The 25,475-nt window shown below is 42.2% G+C and overlaps 1 protein-coding gene across 9 annotated transcripts in view; it reads left to right on the top strand.

Moving 5' to 3' along the window:
- Nucleotides 1-25,475, top strand: part of upf2 (UPF2 regulator of nonsense mediated mRNA decay) — a 129,943-nt gene that overhangs the window by 41,940 nt on the left and 62,528 nt on the right. For all 9 annotated transcript variants that reach the window (XM_086010778.1, XM_086010780.1, XM_086010779.1 and 6 more), the window contains exons 11-17: nt 2,898-3,006; nt 3,295-3,408; nt 5,750-5,866; nt 8,677-8,862; nt 11,575-11,778; nt 12,587-12,862; nt 16,138-16,321. In XM_086010778.1, coding sequence (XP_085866904.1) covers nt 2,898-3,006; nt 3,295-3,408; nt 5,750-5,866; nt 8,677-8,862; nt 11,575-11,778; nt 12,587-12,862; nt 16,138-16,321 — 1,190 coding nt within the window. The remainder of the gene's footprint in view (nt 1-2,897; nt 3,007-3,294; nt 3,409-5,749; nt 5,867-8,676; nt 8,863-11,574; nt 11,779-12,586; nt 12,863-16,137; nt 16,322-25,475) is intronic.

Here is a 25,475-nt window from a genome sequence, read left to right as displayed (position 1 = left end):
CTAAACAGTCGGCCGTACCTTGCAAGCGACTCTGTAGCTTAGCAACAGTTTCAGCGAGACCTTGCAGAGCCTGACTGGTGGGGAAAAAAAGCAACGAAAAAAGAAAACCTAACGAAACGGCTCCTGATTTTTGCCGGTGGCTCGAGCATTCCGGACAGTTAACCTCCGGATAAACCAAAGTTTCCTGTAGAGGGTGCAGAGAAGATTTACAAGGATGATACCAGAAATGCGAGGGTATACCTATCAGGAAAGGATGAACAGGCTGGGTCTCTTTTTCTTCTTGAAAAAAGGCTGAGGGGTGACCTAATTGAGGTCTTTAAAATTGTGAAAAGATTTGATGAAGTAGATACAGAGAGAGCGTTTCCACTTGTGGGGAGGAGCATAACTAGAGGCCATCAATATAAGATAGTCACCAAGAAATCCAATCGGGAATTCAGGAGAAACTTCTTTACCCAGAGAGTGGTGAGAATGTGGAACTCGCTGCCACAGGGAGTGGTTGAGGCGAATAGTATCGATGCATTTAAGAGGAGGCTGGATAAGCATATGAGGGAGAAGGGAATAGAGGGAGAAGGGAATAGAGGGTTCTGCTGATAGAGTTAGATGAGGAAAGACAGGAGGAGGCTTGAGTGGAGCATAAACGCCGGCATGGACTGGTTGGGCCGAATGGCCTGTTTCTGTGCAGTATATCCGATGTAATCCTATGTTTATAAAAGATAAAGCTTATTGGGGAGGAAGTAGATCCTGAATTGTTTAAAAGTGAAATGGGAGATATTTTTTTTTAAACCATTAGAGCAGTTAATTAAAAATAGGAAGGCATTAGAGGAGTTATTTAAGCTAAAGGAAGGCAAAGTGCCTGAATCGGACTGGATACGTCGAAGGATCCCGAGAGAGAAATACAGAAGCCCGAGAAAGGTGCCAAAGGACTGGAGAATGGCCAATGTAATGCCTGTTTCAAAAAGGGAGAGTGCTAATCTGGGTAATTACAGACCAGTTAGTTTAACATCTGTGGTAGGAGAACTTGAAATGTTTAAAGATGAAATTATTAAATATCTAGATGAATAGAAAATAATTAGAAGCCACCAACAAGGATTTCTGTGAGGAAGATTGTGCTTGACCAACCTGATGAGCTTTTGGAGGAGGTGGCAGATATGGTGTGTGTAGAATGAGGGAATACAGATATAAAATTCAATGTAAAAGATTTAGGACAGAAAGCGGGAGGAACCTTTTTCCACCACGGGTTGTGAGGCTGTGGAACAGCCACCAGTTGGTGATTGAAGCAGAGTCCATGTCAACATTTATGAATAGGTTCGATAGGTAATTGAAGGAGAGGCAACTAAATAGATTGGGGAACCGGGCAGGAACATGGGATTAGGTCTAATGCGTGTGCTGAGGATTGACACCAGCACGGATTGGATGGGCCAAACGTTCTATTTTGTGTTGTAATATCTACGTTGTTCTATGCAAGAAGCTCTGAAGAAATTCAGCTTCAGAAAATCTGAACGCACGAATTCTCCAATAATCAAGAATGCCTTTGGTATATGATGTAACTTGCTTATACTGCGTGTGTAAATGATCTTTTTCACTGCTAATTTTGCTATCTAGTGTGGTTCATTTTCTAATAAGTCTTTATTCATGCCTGGTTTGTGATAGTTTATTGTGTCTTCTGCAACATCTATATAGAATGGATTTTACGTGTTCCCCCAGGGATTGGAGATGTGGATAAATTGTGTTGGTTTTGAAAGATGGCAAAGTAAGGGTTATCGTAGCATTCCTGCTGAGTTAGAATAGCTTAATGATTAACTACATCAAATGTGTGAAATCCTTACTTCATTTCTTTTGCAAAATAACTTACAAGAAAACATAGCCTTTTTTTTTTTAAAGTTATACTAAAGTTATTTTTAGAGACAGTATTTTTAGGGGAGGGAGGAGGGCTTGGACAGTACTGGAAAAGATCATTTATTTATAATCATGACCGGTTGGCCCTGGCAAACGCGAGACCAGCCATTGCGTATAGCGGGCAAGTCGCGTTCACACGAACGCGCCTGCGATAAGCAGTAGGGACTGTAAAACTGTATTTGACATTTTAAGCTCGGTCTCTGTGGACTTTCTATCCATCAATAGTGAAAATAAACCGACTCTGGAGTGAACCTGTAACTATATTTTTCAAATGTTCTGCTTATTTTGGTAACTATACTGTCAACAACCTAACTGCATAAAGATGCCATGAACAAAACCCCAGGCTGGGTCACTGGCAGTTATTTGTAAGAGGAAAAATAAACGGTGTAAGTGAGCGGAAAACTGGGTGGCATCTGCGGTTAGGGCTAAGGGTATTTTATTGGAGTAGATGTTTTTTGTTTCGGATCGGGACGTGTTGTACTTGATGTAGACATACTTAATGTTGACTCACGGTGAAAAGTGTTTTATTCCCCATCATTGGCATCACTCGCATTTTAAATTCACCCCAGAAAGGAAAATTATTTTTTTTTTAATTAAAAGGATAAGCTAGAGTTAACATTGGTTGCTTTGAGATGGATGTCGTATTGCCATATGCTGAAAAATGCAGCAATAATCTATACGAGTGCATTTTTTACTGCCCTACTTGTTAAATCAGTAACAATATTGTTTTCAAATGCTTAGTTAATTAAACATGTTTATATATTTTTGGCATTTATGGAATGATCGGGTCATCTGGTTTTACTCCGGGTGTAACGACGCTCTAAATTTTCATTCTTGTGTTTTGCTGGCGTTGAACTTTTAAAAAATAATGATTAAAGAGTAAGAATTGTATTTTTATTCAAGAAATGTGTATTTAGTTTTAAGACAGAATTAGCCTCTACCTGATGTATAAAATGTTTCATGTGAGTTGATTATTTATTTAAAAACCTACCTTCCTTTAGGTTGGACCTGCTTCCATTTTATGCCCGTCTGGTTGGCACTTTACATCCATGCATGGCTGATTTGGCAGAGGACCTCTGCGCCATGTTAAAGGGAGACTTTCGGTTCCATGTATGTTTTAATTTCTTCTTTGAGAGATCACTGCTGCGTTTCTTTAAATATTTGGTGTAAGGAGCCGTTCGTTTAAAATTAATTTCTCAGTAGCAACATGAACACATTTGCTTTAATAGGATGCAGTATATAGTGGACTGTAGGTAAAAGTACTAATCATTTTAGTTTGTATAAATGCAGCATTGTATGTGCCAGAGGACAAAATATACATTTGTAATAAACATTCAAGTTGCTTGGGTGATAAGTATCCATATGTAAATTGAACACACTTTTTATTGTATGCTTCAGGTCAGGAAGAAGGATCAGATCAATATCGAAACTAAAAACAAGACTGTACGGTTCATTGGGGAGCTAACAAAGTTTAAAATGTTCTTGAAGAATGATGCACTTCATTGTCTGAAGGTGAGTCTGGAATATCTTTTTCCATACATATTTCACTACTTGAGACCTAGAATCATAGAAAGTTACAGCATGGAAGGAGGCCATTTCGGCCCATCGTGTCCACGCCGGCCAACAAAGAGCTATCCAGCCTAATCCCACTTTTCCAGACCCCCACAAACCTCTGGGTGAAGAAATTTCCCCTCAAATCCCCTCTAAACCTTCCCCCAAATACTTTAAATCTGTGCCCCCAGGTTTTTGACCCCTCTGCTAAGGGAAATAGGTCCTTTCTATTCAGTTTATCTAGGCCCCTCATAATTTTATACACTTCAATAAGGTCTCCCCTCAGCCTCCTCTGTTCCATGGAAAACAGACCCAGCCTATCCAGTCTTTCCTCATAGCTAAGATTCTTTACTCCCGGCAACTTCCTTGTAAATCTCCTCTGTACCCTCTCTAGTGCAATCACATCTTTCCTGTAATGTGGTGACCAGAACTGCACGCAGTGCTCTAGCTGAGGCCTAACTAGTGTTTTATACAGTTGAAGCATAACCCCCCTGCTCTTGCCTTTATTAGCCGTGGCATAGAATACAAGCATTCCGTATGCTGCCTTAACCACCTTATCTACCTGGCCTACCTTCAGGGATCTGTGGACATGTGCTCCAAGGTCCCTTTGTTCCTCTACACTACTCGGTGTCCTACCATTTAATGTGTATTCCCTTTCCTTGTTAGCCCTCCCCAAAATGCATTACCTCACACTTCTCCGGATTGAATTCCATTTGCCACTGTTCTGCCCACCTGACCAATTTATTGATATCTTCCTGCAGTCTACAGCTTCCTTCTTCAGTATCAACCACACTGCCGATTTTAGTATCATCTGCAAATTTCTTAATCATACTTCCTATATTCAAGTCAAGATCGTTGATATATACCACAAAAAGCAAGGGACCCAGTACTGAGCCCTGCGGGACCCAATACTGAGCCCTGCGGAACCCCACTGGAAACAGCCTTCCAGTCACAAAGACACCCATCAGCCATTACCCTCTGCTTCCTGTCTCTGAGCCAGTTTTGAATCCAACTTGCCACTTTGCCCTGGATCCCATGAGCTTTTAACTTTGTGACCAATCTGCCATGTGGAACCTTATCAAAAGCCTTGCTAAAGTCAATATACACGACATCAAACGCACTCCCCTCATCTACCCTCCTCGTTACCTCCTCAAAAAATTCAATCAAGTTTGTCAGACACTACCTTCTCTTAACAAATCTGTGCTGACTATCCTTGATTAGTCCATGTCTTTCTAAATGAAGATTTATCCTATCCTTCAGAATTCTTTCCAATAATTTCCCACCACCGAGGTTAGGCTGACTGGCCTGTAATTACTCGGTCTATCCTTTTCTCCCTTTTTAAACAAGGGTACCACATTAGCAGTCCTCTGGCACCTCACCTGAAGCCAGAGAGGATTGAAAAATGGTGGTCAGGGCCTCTGCTATTTCCTCTTTTGCTTCGCTTAACAGCCTGGGATACATTTCATCCGGGCCTGGGGATTTATCCACTTTTAAAGCTGCTAAACCCCTTAATACTGCGCCTCTCACTAGGATTATTTAATCTAATATTTCACACTCCTACCCCCCGATAGCAATGTCTGCTTCGCCCCTCGCCTTTGTGAAAACAGATGCAAAGTATTCATTAAGAACCCTACCGACGTCTCCCGCCTCCACACACAGATTACCCTCATGATCTCTAATAGGTCCTACACTTTCTTTAGTTATCCTCTTACTCTTAATATATTTATAAAACATCTTTGGGTTTTCCTTGATTTTACTTGCCAAGAATTTTTCAAGCTCTCTTTGCTTTCCTAATATTTTTAATTGCACCCCTGCACTTTCTGTACTCCTCTACAGATTATGGAGTATTTAGCCCTCGGTATCTGTCATACGCCTCCCTTTTTTCTCTTTATCCTACCCTGTATGTCTCTAGACATCCAGGGGGCTCTAGATTTGCGCACGTTCTTCAATTGAACTGAAATCTAGTAGGATTAAACAACAGTTTCTGAGCACTTCCACTTATTTATGTAACGATGCCAAGTGAAATATATGATCTTAAGGTTAAATTGTCCGTGGACTGACGCAGGTAGCAAGGGCACAAATTGTGATCATTCCTTAGGAAGGTTCAAATCCTGTAAGGTGGGGGGAAAAAAACAGCTACTCTTGCACTGCTGTGGCAGAGGACCTCAAATAAATATCTTTGTTCATGGTGATCATTCCATAAACACAACAGTTTTACATTTTTACATAAAAATGAAAATGCCAAGACTTTACTTGATTGGAGGGGAAAAAATGATCTTTGTTTATTCTCTACTATGAACAGATGCTCTTGGCTGACTTTTCTCACCACCATATTGAAATGGCCTGCACACTCCTGGAGACGACTGGCCGTTTTCTTTTTCGATCACCTGAATCCCATTTGAGGACTAGTGTTCTTTTGGTAAGATGTGTACACTGAGAATACGCAAATAAAGTTTTTTTTTAAATTGGTTTTGATTACTCTCCTTTTTGTGGAAGGTACAGTGCGTATTTTGCTTTGCCCTTTCGGGTCCAGCTTTGACCTGTTTTCAGGTGAGTGTGGGGTTAGGTCACCTGCAGCCGTCCTTGAGCAATAGTGCTTTGTAACTGGCTGTTTTGATATTCGAAGAGCAACCAACAGTGATTTGTTCCAATTTCCTCCTTGTTGGGTCATGTTCATCCTTTGCTTCATGCCTCCCCCCTAAATGAGCCTTGTTTAAATTGGGAGCTCACTATTTGGATGCCCCATTACATTAATATCCCAAATTAACTCATTTACATTCTTCTAAAATTGTGAGGATTTTCCATTCTCATTGCGAATAAGGCCAAATACTTAGCCAAAAAAGTGTCCCCTGGAATTAAATCCTGAGTGCCAGCAGTCTGGGAGAGGCTGTACTTGCATTGTTTCCTTTAGCAGCATACGGTTACACTGGGTGGACATGATATGTCTGGACCATTTTTTTTCTTGCTGTTGATGTCTCTGTGCTGTTGGTTTTATTTTGGACTCAATACCCAGCTGAAGCTTTAAGGACATGAGCCCACTCTTTTAGCAATGAATTATTTAAACAGCAGTGGGCTAATTCACAAGTTAGGTTTATACAGCTCAATGTTTATAACATGGCAAAGTTAATCACTTCATAGTGCATTTTACAGTCAGTGATGAAATTTGATTCAAGACTCCAAATTGGCTAATTGCAGATGTATGGAGTGTGATTTTTAACTTGTATGCTTTCTAGATTCTAACTTAAATAATTCTGTTGGCTGTTTTAAATAACTTACAAGTTTAGGAAAGTGCCTCATGGTAAGATAGTGCTGGCTGATTTAAAATCCACTCCGTGCTCCTCATGTTCTCATTGTGGTGCCGGCCATATTTTGGTATTGGACATACCCAGTGAAAATTCCAAAACACACAATGAAGTAGGCAGTCTGGCAAGCTGGACTATTAGCCCCTTAAGGCAAGTTCTCAAAATATTAACTGAGTGCCAAATTGAGGGTGTTTTTGTAATAAAATTTTACATTTTGCTTTTTTTGGATTCTGGTTGGTGGTTGACCATAATTAGCAAGAGTAATAAATGGCATGTTAGCCTCTATTACAAAAGGTTCGGAGTATAAGAGTAAAGAAGTCTTACTGCAATTATATAGCGCCTTGGTGAGACCTTGGAGTACTGTGAATAGTTTTGGTCTCCTTACCTAAGGAAAGGATATACTTGCCTTAGAGGGATTACATAGGACATACGGCACAGAAACAGGCCATTCGGCCCAACCAGTCCATGCCGGTGTTTATGCTCCACACGAGCCTCCTCCCATCTTTCCTCATCTAACTCTATTAGCGTAACCCTCTATTCCCTTCTCCCTCATGTGCTTGTCCAGCCTCCCCTTAAATGCAGCTATACTATTCGCCTCAACCATTGCCAGTGGTAGCGAGTTCCACATTCTCGCCACTCTCTGAGTAAAGAAGTTTCTTTTGAATTCCCTATTGGATTTCTTGGTGACTATCTTATATTGATGGCCCCTAGTTTTGCTCTTCCCCACAAGTGGAAACACACTCTCTGTATCCACTCTATCAAAAATGTTCATAATTTTAAAGACTCTTATTAGGTCACCCCTCAGCCGCCTTTTATCAGGGAGTGCAATGAAGGTTCATTGGACTTCTTTCTGGGATGAGGGGATTGTCCTATGAATAGAGATTGAGTAGACTCGGCCTATATTCCGTGGAGTTTAGAAGAATGAGAGGTGATCTCATTGAAACATATAAAATTCTTAAAGGGCTCGACAGGGTGGATGCTGGGAGGATGTTCCCCCTGGTTGGGGAATCTAGAACCAGGGGTCACAGTCTCTAAGGGGTCGGCCATTTAGGGCTGAGATGCGAAATTTCTTCACTCAAAGGGTTGTGAATCTTTGGAATTCTCTACCCCAGAGGACTGTGGATGCTCAGTTCGAGTATATTCAAGACAGAGGTTGATAGATTTTTCGATACTAGGGGAACCAAGGGATATGGGGTTAGGGTGGGAAGGTGGAGTAGAGATAGATCATCAGCCATGATCTTATTGAATGGCAGAGCAGGCTTGAATGGCCGACTCCTGCTCCTATTTCTTATGTTCTAATGACTGCATACTGATAATTTCAAGGTAGGCTCTAGTCTTTGTATGAGGGTTGGTATATAAACTTTTTATGTCCGATTAAGTTTGATTATATAGCTTACTTTTTTTCATGTTGGTACATTTTTCAACTTGAGACTAGTTGAATTGGAAATAAAATGTTTTCCCAGTTGTTGTACCCAGTGTAAGCATCAAGCATGGCCACATGCAGAGTAAGGATCCCTCTACTCTGCCCCAAGGAAGTGCCTCATTCCCAACATTTGAAAAGTGAATTTTCTGCTTCTTGCACCAGCTATCCTCGTGAACTTTGAGTGTGATTGTTAATTTGTGCAGGATTGTGGCCAGTTCTGTGTTGTAGATTTGTGCTCGCCAGGATCTGGGTTCGGCATGCATCAACTCTCAAGTTCAGATCTGTATAACCAGTTATAAGACTTTGCTTCATTATTCTAAAATGGATTTCAGCCCAGATTACAGAGATGAGAGGACAGCCCCAGTTCTATTCACAACCCTATTCTTTTGCTTAAATATTCATTTGATGTTGCAATTAACCATCTCAAGTAATTCTTTAGTCTTTAATATGATTTTCTGACATGTGTGCCAGTAATGCTGATCAGTTTCAATGCCCTCTCTTTAGGAGCAAATGATGCGCAAGAAGCAGGCAATGCACTTAGATGCTCGTTATGTTACCATGGTGGAAAATGCATACTATTATTGCAACCCCCCACCTGTTGAGAAAACAGTGAGGAAGAAGCGCCCTCCCCTGCAGGAATATATCCGCAAACTTCTCTACAAGGACTTGTCCAAGGTCACAACTGAAAAGGTAACTGCTAGTTAATTAAATTAATCATTCACTCCATTAAACATATTATTTTCCCAAAAGCAGGCTTACAAAAAATGCAATATTGAGATAGGCATTCTATTGAGTGTATCTTACTTATAGCTTCATTGCACCTTTTTGTGTAAGTAAATTAGTTTTTAAAACATAAATCATTGCTCCAACAATGTGGCCGACAAAGTTCGGCACCATTATTGTATGTTTGACTGAGCGTGGGCTGTGGTTCTGTTGGTAGCACTCTCGCCTTTTGAGTTGGAGGGTTGTGCGTTCAACTCCCACTCCAGAGACTTGAGCACAAAATCTGGGAGTGGTGTGCTGTCGGAGGTGCAATCTTTCATTTGAGATATTAAACCGAGACCACGTCTGCCCCTTCAGGTGGATGTAAAAGATCCCATGGCACTATTACGAAGTAGAGCAGGGGAGTTCTCCCCAGTGTCCTGGCCAATATTTATCTCTCAATCAACATCACTAAAACAGATTATCTGGTCATTATCACATTGCTGCTTGTACATTCCTAGCAGTTGCCTCCAAGCTCCATCTTCTCAACCTGTGACAATCCCATTTTGTGAATAGTTAGTGGCCACTGCGATGGTAGAATCAAGTCACTATTGAATCTGCTAATTAGAAGCACCACACGATATCCTTTGTTTTTGTACACACTTTATTTAAGCCCCCATTACAGAACGCTGAAATCAACTGAACGCGAGATCTCTGTGGGCAGCTTTCTTCAGGGCCAGCGATGAAGTGCAGTGACGTCAACAAGCTGCCTAAGCAGCCAGCTTAAACGCAATAGGCTTAACTCTCAAAGTACTTTACACTTCATTTGTTATGATAATCACATGAGGTGGTTTTTCTGGGGGATATGTAGTAGTTAAATTCTAGTGAAGAACATTTTTTCCTCCTGCTACCTTCATGGGATGTGGGCGTCGCTGGCAAGGCCAGCATTTATTGCCCATCCCTAATTGCCCTTGAGAAGGTGGTGGTGAGCTGCCTTCTTGAACCGCTGCAGTCCGTGTGGTGAAAGTACTCCCACAGTGCTGTTAGGGAGGGCGTTCCAGGATTTTTAAATGGAGCAAATGATGCGCAAGAAGCAGGCAATGCACTTAGATGCTCGTTATGTTACCATGGTGGAAAATGCATACTATTATTGCAACCTACCACCTGTTTCTCTTTTGAAGGAATGATTCTTGCTAGGTTTTATGTAATAGGCCCCGAGGATGCCTCCCACCTGGTTGTTCTTCATTTGTAAACATACTGTGAATGTCAGCAAGCTAGCCACAGAGGGCTGAGCCTGATTGTGACCTCAAACAAAACTTACGCCCGTGGGTTTTTAGCAGGACGTCCCAGTTAGTGATGAGGATCGGGATCTTCCCTTCCCTAACCTGGGGCTGCCGAGGCCAACTGTAGTTCCTCTGTTGCTGCTCTACCTCCGCATAGGTTGGGTATTGAATCTCGCTGGCCTGCTTGACAGTGCCATGCTAAGTAGTGCATTTACCAACTAAGCCATTGGAGAGCATTGGAAGAAATGTATGTATTCATCAAAGGGTTAACATTTGCAAACCGAATGCCGCAAATAGCTCAAATGTTTTCTGATTATGCAAAATTGTGGTTGCTCCAGACGAGACACTTTATTGGAGTGGCAAAGAAACGAGGCCTGTAATTCAATGCTGAGTGCTTCTGACCTGGAGCTGATCTTCACCGTTCCCTCGCCAAATACCAACTAAACTCTGATTACCCTGAAGCTGTAACACTGACGCAAAAACAGTCTCTCTTTATATTAAAAAAAAAAGGCAGTTATTTAATGCTGGGTGTTTCAGATCTGGAGCGTCACCAAACAGTTGATTGTCTGAAACTCACTTACATAATCGCAATTGGCTTTTATGGTCTTAAGGGGAGACAGCAGAATATTCTCAGCATCAGAAAATTACATTGGCCCGTAATTTGTGGTCAGCGGCGAAGCAAAGGCGCTCTCCACTGGCCCCGAAGAAAGCTGCCCACAGAGATCTCGCGATCTCTGCGGCGAGAAGTTTACCTTTTTTGACGTTCAATTGATTTCAGCGCAGTGTTGTGAGAATCCCCAGTGAAGAGCTGCAGTGACGTCAACAAGCTGTCTAAGCAACCAATCACATTGAATAGTTCTCACAGACAGGAAATGAAAAGCTGCTTTTTATCCAGACTTTTTAAAAACATTAGAGAGCGAAATAAAGATTGGGGCTCTAACGTGGGGATAAGGTAGAGGCTGAAATATCATGAACAAAAGAATTACAATTTTTATCATAATGGCGAAATTTGACACTACAAATGTAAAAATTTAGTTTTTCCGGGCTAGAACGGTTGTTCAGCAGTCAATACGCTGTTAAAACCCCAGTTACACCTAATCCAACATGGTCTAACATTTAATGGGGCTTTTAACAGCCTCTGTTTAATGCCTCATCTGAAAGATGGCACTTCCGACAGTGCAGCACTGCAGTGGAGTGTCAGCCTAGATTTTCGTGCTGGAGTCTCTCACGTGGGACTTGAACCCACAACCTTCTGATTCAGACGAGGGTGCTAGCCACTGCTGACATGGTCATACCTACAAGGCAAGGGAAAAAAAATTTGAAATTTGCAAGTAAACAGTGACTCTAATTTGTATATCTAGGTACTAGGTACATTTAAAAAAAAAAAACAATACCTAACAAAACTTTCACGTCGTAGGTCTTGAGACAGATGAGAAAGTTGGCGTGGCATGATCCAGAGGTGAAGGAATATGTTATTAACTGTATGGTCAACATCTGGAACGTGAAATACAACAGCATCCACTGTGTTGCTAATCTATTGGCGGGATTAGTGCCATACCAGGAAGACGTGGGAATACACGTTGTGGATGGAGTGCTGGAAGACATCCGTCTGGGAATGGAGGTGATGAAATTTTGCTTAAATATTAAGCAATGTGAAAAAGAAATAAAACCTAGCCCTGTCTCCAAAATTGACGCTATTCATGTTTAAACAGAAACTGCTGCTATCTACATTTCGTAAGACGCATTAGGGTCGTCTCCCATGTCCCCCCTGATTTATTTTGGGTGTGCGGTCCCTTTTAACGGGCTGCGCGACCCAGTCAAAATTTTGCGCATGTACAAAATCTCCCATTCAAAAGCCGGTAAGCGGCCTGCGTGGGACCTCCAGACAGCTGTGCGGCCGCATAGCTTAGCGGAAATGTTGGTCGTCGCAATTAAATGAGATCCCTTGTAAGGACACACACTTTTTTAAGTGCTGCAACTGGTACTATTCCTTTTTTTCTTTTTCTCTCCTAAAGATGCTGATTAATACTGGGGAATGGTTCTACAGATGCCGGTATCCCTCTGATACCTTGAGCAAGTAGCCTTTCTTTACGTTGAGTTTACATTGGATGTTGGCAGGGCATTTGATCATGGGAGGACATTATAGCTGAGTCCAACCCTGTCGCATGCACTTGCTGGCAGGGATCGCCTGTTGCCAGTCAAGAGCAGGAAGCCTGTTTCGGGGGCAGCAGTGAGAAGGGTTTCTACTTTATAATCCAGATCAAATTGTAGCACCCTCTGCCACCTTGACTGAGATCAGGTAACCTAGTACTGATAGGGAGACCAAACTGAAGTTCAAAATGTGGCCTCAATTCTAGCAATCCCTGCTGCTTCTACACATGGATTTTACACACGTCCGCATGTAATGACAAGCTCTCTTTGCTTTTCAGGTCAACCAACCCAAATTCAACCAGAGGCGCATCAGCAGTGTTAAGTTCCTCGGAGAATTGTATAATTATAGAATGGTGGAGTCTGCGGTCATCTTCCGAATTTTGTATTCTTTTATTACATTTGGTATAAGTGCTGATGGCAGTGCAACACCTCTGGACCCACCAGAGCATTTATTTCGTATTCGACTGGTCTGCACTCTGCTGGACACTTGTGGACAGTACTTTGACAGAGGATCCAGCAAGCGGAAGCTGGACTGTTTCCTTGTCTATTTTCAGGTATTTTTTAATGACTTTGAAAACAATACCTTCACAATCTTTGTTTAAATATAGTAGTAGATAGTATATAGCTACACATTAAAACTTTTGAGTTAGTATACTATCACATTCCCAGTTAATTGAAAATGTCAGCCAGTGGCTCAGTGGGTAGCACCCTTGACTGCGTCAGAAGATTGTGGGTTCACAGTCCCATTCCAGAGACTTGAGAACGAACATCTAGGCTGACACTGCAGTCCAGTACTGAGGGAGTGCTGCACTGTCGGAGGTACCGTCTTTCGGATGAGACATTAAAATGAGGCCCCGTCTGCTCTCTCAGGTGGATGTAAAAGACCACCTGGTACTATTTCAAACAAGAGCAGGGGAGTTATCCCCAGTGTCCTGGCCAATATTTATCCCTCAATCAACATCGAAAACTGTTTATCTGGTAGTTACCTCTTGCCATTTGTGTGAGCTTGCGATGCGCAAATTGGCTGCCATGTTTCCTACATTACAACAGTGACTACACGTCAATAAGTACTTCATTGGCGGTAAAGCGCTTTGGGATGTCTGGTGATTGTGAAAGGCGCTATAGAAATGCAAGACTTTTTTTTCTTTCCATCAATGGGTAACATTGATTTGCTCTAGAGATGACACTATAACGACTTTCAGCGTGATACAAAAACCACAACTAAATGGTGTACCATTTCCCCATGCTAATTATTAGCAAAGCCATGCAGAATTCAGTAATATACTTTAAATATCTCAGCAATACATATAGGAATGTGGAAAAAAAATCAAAAGATTTGGTTATGCCAAATTGTGCTGAATTTTGTTTGGATAGCACACATCTTTATAGCGGTTATCTGTTAAATGTCAGGTTGAAATTTAAGCAATCAAAAGAGAAGTTAAGTCTATGTATTATAAAAGCTATTTTTTGTCTCCCTTCCACATTGTGTTAAGAATACAAACACAAAATTCTTATTTGGTAGTGGATATTTTCAGTTCAATTCATCCTACGGTTTCAGATCACCGTGCTGAGGAGCAATGCAACTTTTCATGGAAACCTGTAATTTTTAAATTTTCTTCTAAAGATTCAGTCTCTGTTGAAGAGTAAGCATCTGGTCAAATAAAATGAAAAGGAAGTCGCCACAAGCACTTTAAAAATGCATATTTTGGCCGACTGAGGACCAATATTCCCTTTAATTTTATTTTGGGTGTGCTGTCCCTTTAACAGGCTGCGTGGCCCATTCAAATTCCCACGCATGCGCAGTCAGTCTATTTAAAAGCCGGTGGAATAGCTACGCGGCCTCGCAGCTTAATGGGAACATTGCTGAGGACCAAGCTGCTGCTCTGCTCAAAGTGCCAAGTCAGATTGAAAGAAAATAGAGATCTGGTTTCTTACTAATGCCCTGTTTGTATTTATAAAGATAATATGGTTAAAAGTAAATGGGATTTGTCAAGTCAACTGTAATTGTATATCTCAACACTGAACATCAACTGGAAGAGACAGGTTCTACACTTAAGTAGTCAAAGATTGTGATGGTCTCCATTTTGGGTATTTTTTGGAGGTGGCAGACAACTTGTGCCTTGCTGAAGAAAGACTAAAAAACCTTGCATTAATATATAGCACATGATCATATCTCTGAAACCTCAGTGTTTTGCACGCGATAACTTTTGCAGTTTCTATCGTGCAAGTAAATACCTCTGCATAGCAAGGTTCTGCAAATAGCAATGAGATAAATGATCTGTAGGTCTGCTTTTGGTTTTAATAGATGGAGGTGTGTTAGCTAGGACTCGTGGAGAACGCGCTGCTCTTCAAATGATACCATGGGATCTCTGTTTTAATTCAGTAGTAGTACTCTTGCCTCTCAGTCACAAGATCATGGATTCAAGCACCCCTCCAGAGACTTGATTACATAATCTAGGCAGACACCAAAGTGCAGTACTGGGTGAGCGCTGCACTGTCAGAGGTGTCGTCTTTCGGTTGAGACGTTAAACCGAGGTCCTGTTTGTCCTCTCAGTTAGACATACAAGATCCCATAGCACTATTTGAAGAAGAGCAGGGGAGTTCTGCCTGTTTCCTGGCTAATATTAGCCCTCAACCCACATCACTAAGATAAATTATCTGGTCATTTATCTCATTGCTGTTTCTGGGAGCTTGCTGTATGCATATTGGCTGCTGCGTTTCCTATATTACAACAGTGACTACACTTCAAAAATACTTCAGTAGCTGTGAAGTGCTTTGGGACATCCTGAGCTCATGAAAGGTGTTCTATAAATGCAAGTTCTTTAATATCCATCTGAACTGGCAGACTGAGCCTGTTTAATATCTCCTCCAAAGGTTGGTGCTTTGGACAGTGGATTCACTCAGCGCTGTGCTGAAGTATCACTGTTCAGGAATGGGGCTTGAACCCACAACCTCCTGACTCAGGCAAGAGTGCGACCCACTGATCCAAGCCCTGTCAACTGAACACTTAGACCCTTGATGTTTGAACAAATTCTGGTTCATGTCATAGACTCATAGGTACTCTAGGTAACAGAAAGGTGCTTTAACCAACTGGAGGGCAAAAGTGGAGGTCAGAAAGCATGGCCGTTGTCAGTCTGACTGACCAAAGCTCTCCCCCACTCCCTTGTACCTGTAGGACAGCAATTTTAATTGCAGTTACGTGCAGTGCCTCCCAGGTGTCTGTTAAAATTGGAAGGGGGTGCTACTGTTCAGTTATGCTGATGGCAACTATTTTTCAGCTGCTTCTGCCTTCACGGTGCCACTGTTTAGAATGCTGTCAGAAATGAAATTGGTTGCATCCGTCACTGAAAACTGCACCATCGAGGCAAATAGGAGCCAAATGTATCATTTAGTTCCTGTTAGCTACTATGGTTAGAAAACCTGTTCACACATGGTTTGTGTGAGTAACAATGCAAGTCACCTAGCGATTAGCTCTAACCTCTGCGACTGTTATTTAATTCCTTCGCAGTTATTTTGCAACACTTCTGAAACTTTTTACTTTTGTTCTCTGCAGCACATCTGCACCTTGTCCAACCTTTTTTTTATTGCATCTCTTCCTGATCTAATTCTAATTACAATAGTTTTATTTATTTATTTCAATATCTTAATAAAAAGTTGGAATAATTAGGTGTAATCTCATTGGGGTTCTATTGTGGATTTCATGCAGCTACTGTCAATTCTCTTTTTGAATTAATAATGTGGACTATTTTGTTTCATATTTATTGAAATCGTGATTACATAGTTTCTGTACATACTAAAGAACTTGAGCCTCATGTTTATGCCTCTGTAGCGTTACATCTGGTGGAAGAAGAGTTTAGATGTGTGGACAAAGGATCACCCTTTCCCTATTGATGTTGACTACATGATAAGTGACATACTTGAGCTGCTTCGACCAAAGATGAAATTCTGTGGCTCCCTTGAAGAGGCCATCAAGCAAGTGCAGGAACTCGAACGTGAATTCTTGATTAAACTAGGTAAGGACGGCTCTGTTTATATTGTGATGGCTTTGCACTGTACGCTCAAATCTTTTCACTGCTCTTCAATCCTTTGCACTCTTAGTCAACACAAAACTAATGTTGTGTTTGACTGCCAATCCAGAATGAAGAAGCAAATCTACTACTAGAACACTAACTAGTTTCTGACTGGGCTTTTGATACCCGATCAAGACTTAAATAATATCGATGAAATAGTTCTGGTTTCTTGCACATCTTCTCCACGTCATTGGAGTGAAGCCTTTACTCAAGTTGGAAAAAAAATCACACGGGCAATGTCCCTTTGAAACATTTAACAAGAGGGAACTACAGTTCTTCCATTTCTCTTCCCTCAGAGCCCCCCCCCCCCCTCCTTGTTTTCAAATCCCTCCATGGACCCCCCCTCCCCTTATCTCTGTAACCCCATCCAGCCCTACAACTCCCAAGATATCTGCGCTGCTCCAATTCTGGCCTCTTGCGCATTGCTGATTTTAATCACTCCATTGACATCCGTGCATTCAGCTGCCGAGGCCCTAAGCTCTGGAATTCCCTCCCTAAATCTCTCCGCCTCTCTTTCTTCCTTTTAAGATGCTCCTTAAAACCTACCTCTTTGACCAAGCTTTTGGTCATCTGCTCCATTATCTCCTTATGTGGCTCGGTGTCAAATTTTGTTTAATAACGCTCCTGTGAAGCACCTTGGGACGTTTTACTACATTAAAGGCACTGTATAAATATAAGTTGTTTTCTCTTAATGTTCACACGTTCAGCTGGGGTTAGGGAAGGAACCTTGTCTGATTTTTGTCCACTGTATCCTAAGAATGCTGAGGTAAATTTGAGTGCCCCTAACACTGCCCTAGTTGAGAACTGCTAAATTAGTATCATGGAATCTTCCTGTTCTGTATTGCGGAGATATTCACTGCCTTGACAAGATGAGTCATTGGCAGAGCCCATATTTTCTGCTCACTAAGAAACCAGATGATAAGCTGAGTTGCAGCTAAGCTTCTGTCTGAACTTCTATTGTGGGAAGAATATAATATAATATATATACACCGGTGGGCACCAGGTGGAAGTTGGATTCCAGCTGATAAACTTGCGCTAAGTATTCTGACACAGTATGTGTCAGTATTTAGAGTTTAACATACGGGAATGTTGCTGGATGATCTGGCAATACAGTTCTTGTAAATCGGTGTTAATTTTGACACTTTGTAAATACTGAGAAAACTTTGTGTTGAAAGGGCTCTTGTTGTTTGTCTCATGCATTCCTTCCCCACCCTCGCTGATTACCTCAGATAAAGGTCTTTTGTTACAATAGCTGGCAAGCATATCACTTACCGATACTGTCAAAGATATTGTTGCATTTCTGGTACAGCAAGAGAGGTGAGTTAAATTCTTGGAATTTTTGTTACACCAGACTATATTTTGGATAGTATTTTTTTGCTGATCACTTAATTTGCTGAAAGTTTGACTTTGTTTTCCTGTTTGCTATTGAATTTAGCTCCTTTTCATTTTAAGTTAGATAAAGGGACAATTACTTGCCAAAAAAAACGAGTTTGGGGAACTGATTTATTGCTGCTTTTTCATGTTAATAACCATTACCAATACTGTGGTAAGCTCAAATGGTGTAATGTCCATTTTTTATTTTGAAGATTAGGAACTGAAATCTTTAAACCGATGTTCCTACATACATAACATAAGAAATAGGAGCAGGAGTAGGCCAATCGGCCCCTCGAACCTGCTCCACCATTCAATAAGATCATGGCTGATCTGATCCTAACCTCAAATCTTCTATCACTCTCCATCCACCTGAACCCATGTGATCTCCTGGGAGAGGCGCAAAACCAGATTAAAAAACCCAATGGCCAATTTGGGAGAAAAAATCTGGGAAATTCCTCTCCGACCCATCTAGGCGATCGAAACTCGTCCAGGAGATCACTCTCTACACTCACTACAGACCAATCTCATTGCCTGCGTAAACTCCATAAAGTATGGATGTGGATTCTGACCTGGCTTTAAGTAAATCCACGTCCGGTGTAACGTTCCCTCTAATATTTTTTTCCGTACGTGGTCTCTCCAAATTGCTGCGTGGCCTATTCGGATTTTGTGCGTGCGTGGTTTTTACAATGCAAAAGCCGGTGAGCGGCCTGTGCGGGACCTCAGACACTGCGCATCCACGTGGCCACGCAGCTTCAAGAGAACATTGGCCAGGTGTAGGTTTCAAATCGGAGGCAGCAAATACTAACACCAAGTTTATGACTGACTTTGTACAGTTTGAAGTTTTGCCCTCCCCTAGATAAAAAGAGGTCCTTTTCTATAGTGGGAGGTGGTTTCACCAGCAAGTGGGACAAGGTACCAACCAGCCAAAAACACACACTAACCTATCCTCCTAAACACACGCACACATTGATAGTGCCAATTCCTGGCAGACAGACTTGCATTTATATAGCGCCTTTCACGTCCACCGGACGCCCCCGAAGCGCTTTACAGTCAATTAAGTACTTTTGGAGTGTAGTCACTGTTGTAATGTAGGAAATGTGGCAGCCAATTTGTGCACAGCAAGCTCCCCAATGTGATAATGACCAGATAATCTGATTTTAGTGATGTTGGTTGCGTGATAAATATTGGCCAGGACACCGGGGAGAACTCCCCTGCTCTTCGAAATAGTGCCATGGAATCTTTTACGTTCACCTGAGAGCAGACAGGGCCTCGGTTTAACTTCTCATCCGAAAGAGTGCACCTCTGACAGTGCAGCACTCCCTCAGTACTGCACTGGAGTGCCGGCCTAGCTTTATGTGCTCAAGTCTCTGGAGTGGGACTTGAACCCACAACCTTCTGACTCAGAGGCCAGAGTGCTGCCCACTGAGTCACTGCTGATACTGGTTGGGTGTGTAGCAGACCTCAGACCGGCTGGGGTCACCCTCCCCTCCCCCAGCCTCCAGTTGTTTACAATGGAACTGCTCCAGCACCAGAAGTAATATTTGTTTAGTCCCGTAAGTGGGGAAATAAATTGAGATCAAAAGACTGCAAAAAATATAGGATTTTGTATTGTGCTCATGTTAAAGGACTTTAGTGCTGGAGAATGGAACACTTCCATTTATGCAACCAGTCTTGGTATGAAGCACTCCCAAGTCAGGTATGGAACAGCTAGCTACAGATTAAAGCTCCGTCTACTTTACCCCAACATTGTGCCTCAGCCCCAATTTTGGAATAGCACTGCCTACTGCACCAGTGTGGTATTTTTTCTATTTCCTACAACAGCCAATCTGTGTCCTCTCTGAAACTGCCAATTGGTGCCAAACTAGGGGAAATTTTGGAATACGTATCATCATAGAATCTTGGAGCACAGAAGGGGTCCATTCGGCCCATCACACCTGTACCAGCTCTCTGAAATGCATAAGGCACTCCCTCAGTCACTGAAGCGTCAGCGTGGTTTTGTACTTGAGGCCCGGAGTAGGGCTTGAACGCATGACGTTCTGACTCCGAGTGCTACCACGGAGCCAAGACTTCAATATTCTGCAGCTCTGAGACTTGAGCTGGTGATTCCTTTATTTTTCAGCCTTTAGCTGTTGCTAGCTAATGAATTTTAGAAAGAAGATTGGTAAAATGATTTATTGTGTCACACAATGAAGTTCGCATTGTCAATATTTTCTGTGATGGAAATCCCCTGCCACACCTTGGACTGGTCTCGCTATTGTTCAGTCTTGCATTTTCTTTTAATACTCATACTCAAACTTTTTAAATGTTGCATTATAATGAGAAAGTTGGTACAAATGTAGTTAATGATTCAACTGTTGGGTCTTATTGTATCTAATTTACCTCCATCAACAGAACTTGCTAATGTAAAAAGTTGACATTTTCCAAATATTCTTTTTCAATCTATCCTGCGTATTTTTAACTGCAGTCCTTCAGAGTTCAAATAAAGATTAAGGAGTGTTTCATTCCAGTTCAATTTTTGAGATATACGTGGTCTAACCCAAGTGCTTTTGTTATTTGAGAATTTCAGTCTTGGCATACACGTGGAATGTTAAACTTTTTAAATAGCACTTGTTTATCTCTCTTTTTCCTCCCTTGCCTAAAGAGTTTTTGTACAATGAACGATTTGCCGCATGAGTACTGTAGAAATTTTGAGCAAGTGGGTTGATGGTTTCTATTTTGTCCCGATTATCCAGACAGACTCGAGCTCTCATCTCTGTCCAGAGTCTCATTGCAAAGCTGAATGTGTGACTTGGGCACTTGCCAATGCCTAGGGATCATTTTAGTACAAGGCAAAGTCGAAGGTTAAATCCAGGCTGCACAATGAAAACAGAAAATTATGGAAAAAAGCACAACAGGCCAGTCCAGAAAGCGAAAGAGTTTTAATGGTTCAGGTGTCACTGAATCAGAACTCTGATGTGCTGCAACCAGCACGCGTGTTTTTTTTTTCATCTGCACAACAATCTTTTTCCCTACCCTGTGTTTACCTAATTCTCAGCTTCAGGTAGCAGCTCTGATGCAGAACATTGAATGTTTTGGAGACTATCTGATGCTTTGTATTGAGGGGATTTACAGATGTTCTCAATAATTCTCTTATCTGATTGAATTTAAGAGATTTTGTAAGGTGCAATATCCTTGAACTTCCCTTTTTCCCCAGTGGGATGCAGGCGCTGCAGCATGCTTGCAATATTTTTGCCATTGAGTCATGTGAAGAATAAACAGCTGTGATGACTGTAACGTGTTGCGTGCTAAGAGTTCAAACTTCGATAACAGCTATGATTGGCAAAATGTAATGAGATAAAGGAGAAAGATCCAGTCCACAAAGTCCTTTGTTTAAATCCCCATGGAGGAGCTGCACAAACCATTTTATCTTCCTTCAGTCGTAGTGTGTTCTCATTTTTCTTAGCAGTTCTTCAGTACGTGAATACATAATCTAAAGTGTCAGCTGTGGCTCAGTGGGTGGCGCTCTCGCCTCCGAGTCGGAAGGTTGTGGGTTCAAGTCCCACTCCAGAGACTTGAGCACAAAAATCCAGGCTGACACTTCAGTGCAGTGCTGAGGGAGTGCTGCAGTGCTGAGGGAGTGCTGCACTGTCAGGTGCTGTCTTTCGATGAGACGTTAAACCGAGGCCCCGTCTGCTCTCAGTTGGACGTAAAAGATCCCATGGCACTATTTCGAAGAAGAGCAAGGGGAGTTCTCCCCAGTGTCCTGGCCAATACTTACCCCTCAGACAACGCCACCACAACAGATCAACTTGTCATTCATCTTACTGCTGTTCATGGCACCTTGTGGGCAAATTGGCTGTAGCGCTTGCCTGTCTACCAACAATGAATACACGTCAACAGTAATTAATTGGACATGAAGGGCTTTGGGACATTGAGGAAGTTAAAAGATGCTACGTAAATATAAACAATTCCTTCCTTTTGACTGCATCAGTGATGCAGCACGGTGGCATAGTGGTTAGCACTGTTGCCTCACAGCGCCAGGGACCCGGGTTCAAATCCGGCCTCGGGTGACTGTGTGGAGTTTGCACATTCTCCCCGTGTTTGCGTGGGTTTCCTCCGGGTGCTCCGGTTTCCTCCCACAGTCCAAAGATGTGCGGGTTAGGTTGATTGGCATGATAAAAAATTGGCCCTTCGTGTTAGGGGGGATTAAATCCGTGGGGTTACGGGGATAGGGCTTGGGTGGGATGGCTGTCGGTGTAGGGACCGGGTGCTAGGGTTTGGATGATCAGCCATGATCTCGTTGAATGGCAGAGCAGGCTCGAAGGGCCGAATGGCCTACTCCTGCTCCTAGTTGCTATGTTTCTATTATTACAGCAGTTGGCTTTTCCTTCTATCAAAATGCATGATATGTAATTAGTACAGCATGTCCATCAGAAAAGTTGCTGATGACTAAATAAACGTAATGCTACGGTACTGAATTTAATTTTTTTGATTTTATTCCAGTCACACTGAGCGCTGGTACGTTACTGTGTCCAGATGAACTTTTCATAATCTTGTATTGGGGAAAAAATTAAAATTTTAGTATTGGTTGAATGTTATAAAAGGGTAAACATATAAGATATGGTCTGTGCAACCAATTGACAACGCTTCGCCGGGCCTGTTAAGCAATCCGCCACAGTGGTTTATTTTCCATATTGCACTACTCGTAATTTTTGATTTGTACCACTCATTTTATGCAAAAGAGGTTGAAATTTACATAACTGCTCTGGGGAAGGTTCACAAAGGTTTAATTGCGAGCCACACTTCAATATTTGAAACCCTCGTCCATGCCTTTGTTAGCTCTAGACTTAACTATTCCAACGCACTCCTGGCTGCCATCCCACGTTCTACCCTCTGTAAACTTGAGGTCATCCAAAACTCTACTGCCCGTGTCCTAAATCGCACCCAGTCCCGTTCACCCATCACCCCTGTGCTCGCTGACCTACATTGGCTCCCGGTTAAGCAACGCCTCAATTTTTAAAATTCTCATCCTTGTTTTCAAATCCCTCCATGGCCTCACCCCTCCCTATCTCTCTAATCTCCTCCAGCCCCACAATCCTCTGAGATATCTGCGCTCCTCTAATTCTGGCCTCTTGGGCATCCCTGATTATAATTGCACAAGCATTGGCGGCCATGCCTTCAGCTCCGAAGGCCCTAAGCTCTGGAATTCCCTCGCTAAACCTCTCCGCCTCTCTACACCTCTTTCCTCCTTTAAGACGCTCCTTAAAACGTACCTCTCATCTGCCCATATATCTCCTGATGTGGCTCGGTGTCAAATTTGGTTTTATAACACCCCTGTGAAGCGCCTTGGGGCGTTTTACAACGTTAAAGGCGCTATATAAATACAAGTTGTTGAACATTGCTAAAGTCAAAAATGCAATGTAAACATTTCCATGTGAATTTTTGTTTAATTGTCTAACGTCCTCTAAGTATGAGATATTTGTAGCCATTAAATTCTTCCAACACTTTTCGGAAGACTCTGGTACCCAGAATTTACACTGGAGTGAGAGTTCAGGCTTCACCACTGACCACAATATTTGTAGTTGATGCACGGTGGAGTTCTGTTGTTGCAGTCTTTGGCTATCGTAGCACTTTCAAACCTGTATTCAAAAAATAGTTAACTTGTAAGTGTACTTTTTAAAAAAATTATTAAAAGACATGCAGGAAAATAGACCTGAGCAACTTGTCACAAGTGGTGGGAGACATGCAGGCTCAAGATTCAAGGCATTTCAATGTAAGTGCCCTGTAGGACACTAAATACAACAGTAGGTGTGTGACAGTTCAAACAGTGAAAGTCCCCATCACAGCAACCTACAGATGTCACAGGTTTGTAAAAAAAAAGTGCACACTTTGATAATGGGATTTGTTTTAAGTGTTTTTAGTGGAACGTGTGCACTGAATTGAATATATTAATACGTGAGTACTAGTAATATTCTTAAAGCAGTAATTTTTTTGCATTCTGACAGGATCTATTTTTGTTGAGCCAATGTTATTAATTTCCTATATTTTGTGAGTTAGTCATCTTTTCATTAGCAAACACTTAATATTAAATGGTGTGTAAAATACTAAATGTATTCCTGTAAAGCACAGTACAGTGGAAATTGAAGTTCAGCATCTCAAACAATTAGCAGTCTGATTTTAGCTGTGAGGAAAGATTGGAGAGGCTGGGGTGGTTTTATTTGGAACAGAGGAGGCTGAGGGGAGACTTGATTGAGGTGTATAAAATTATGAGGGGCCGAGATAGTGGATAGGAAGGACCTATTTCCCTTAGAGAGGTCAGTAACCAGGGGGCATAGATTTCAAGTAATTGGTAGAAGGTTTAGAGGGGATTTGAGATTTTTTCCCCCAGAGGGTGGTGGGGGTCTGGAACTCACTGCCTGAAAGGGTGGTAGAGGCAGAAACCCTCATCACATTTAAAAAGTACTTGGATACGCACTTGGAGTGCCGGAACCCACAGGGCTACGGACCAAGAGCTGGAAAGTGGGATTAGGCTGGAGAGCTTTTTTCGGCCGGCACAGACACGATGGGCTGAATGGCCTCCTGTGCCATAGATTTCTATGATTACTGTATTAGATCTCTTCACTTTCCCTGCTGTAATGAAAAGACCTGTTTCTCTAGCCTTTCCTCTGAACTAAAGCCCTTATCCCTGGTATCCCCAGAATATCCCTTGCACCCTCTCCATGTCCTTGAAATCAAAGACCCAAAACTGGACACTATTCTAACTGCAACCTAACCAGTGATGTGTATAGGCTTAGCATTATCTTATTGCTTTTGTAATTCTATGGGAAATATAGCCCTGTTTGTCAGTGGGATTACATTCTTCATTCCTGCCAATGCCCATTGTTTTAAAAAATCAACATAAGCTGCACTGGACCTCCCAGTAACTTGTTACTGAGGAACCTAAGAATAGTCTTGAGTGGGCCACCTGGCCATCCCTTTGTGGAATTCATAGATGGAATGTAACAAAGGAACGTCCACTTAAAACTGAAGAAAAATAATCTACAATACACATCTAATGTGTTGAAACATTTAGATACAATGCAGCAAACAACTAGTTGGTTTGATCAGTGTTTTTGATTCGTTCCTGGGATGTGGGCATTGCTGGCAAGGCCAGCATTTATTGCCCATCCCTAATTGCCCTTGAGAAGATGGTGGTGAGCTGCCTTCTTGAACCGCTGCAGTCCGTGTGGTGAAGGTGCTCCCACGGTGCTGTTAGGGAGGGCGTTCCAGGATTTTGATCCAGCGGCGATGAAGGAACGGCCGATATGTTTCCAAGTCAGGATGGTGTGTGACTTGGAGGGGAACTTGGAGGTGATGGTGTTCCCATGGCAAGAAATCGTGTGTGTGAGAGAAATTTCATGAGTGAGCAAGGTGGCACAGCACATGACTTGGTAGCGATGAGTTGCAGATGTCAAGAGGTGCTGAGGGTTGCAAATCTTCAGAATTTGCTACCCCAGAGGGCTGTGGAGGCTCAGTCATTAAGTATATTCAAGACAGAGATCAATAGATTTTTGGATACTAAGGGAATCAAAGGATATGGGGATAGTGCGGGAAGGTGGAGTTGCGATAGATGATCAGCCATGATCTTATTGAATGGTGGAGCAGGCTCGAAGGGTGAGTGGCCGACTCCTGCTCCTAGTTCTTACGATTGGAGTCCAGAACACTCTTGTAATTCACTTTGTCACAGGAAAGGAGGGAAAATTGG

This window comes from Somniosus microcephalus, chromosome 17 (assembly GCF_052327205.1).
Source record: "Somniosus microcephalus isolate GS21.2 chromosome 17, FLI_Smic_1.0, whole genome shotgun sequence".
NCBI lineage: Eukaryota > Metazoa > Chordata > Chondrichthyes > Squaliformes > Somniosidae > Somniosus > Somniosus microcephalus.
This window is presented reverse-complemented; position numbering and strand designations above follow the sequence as displayed.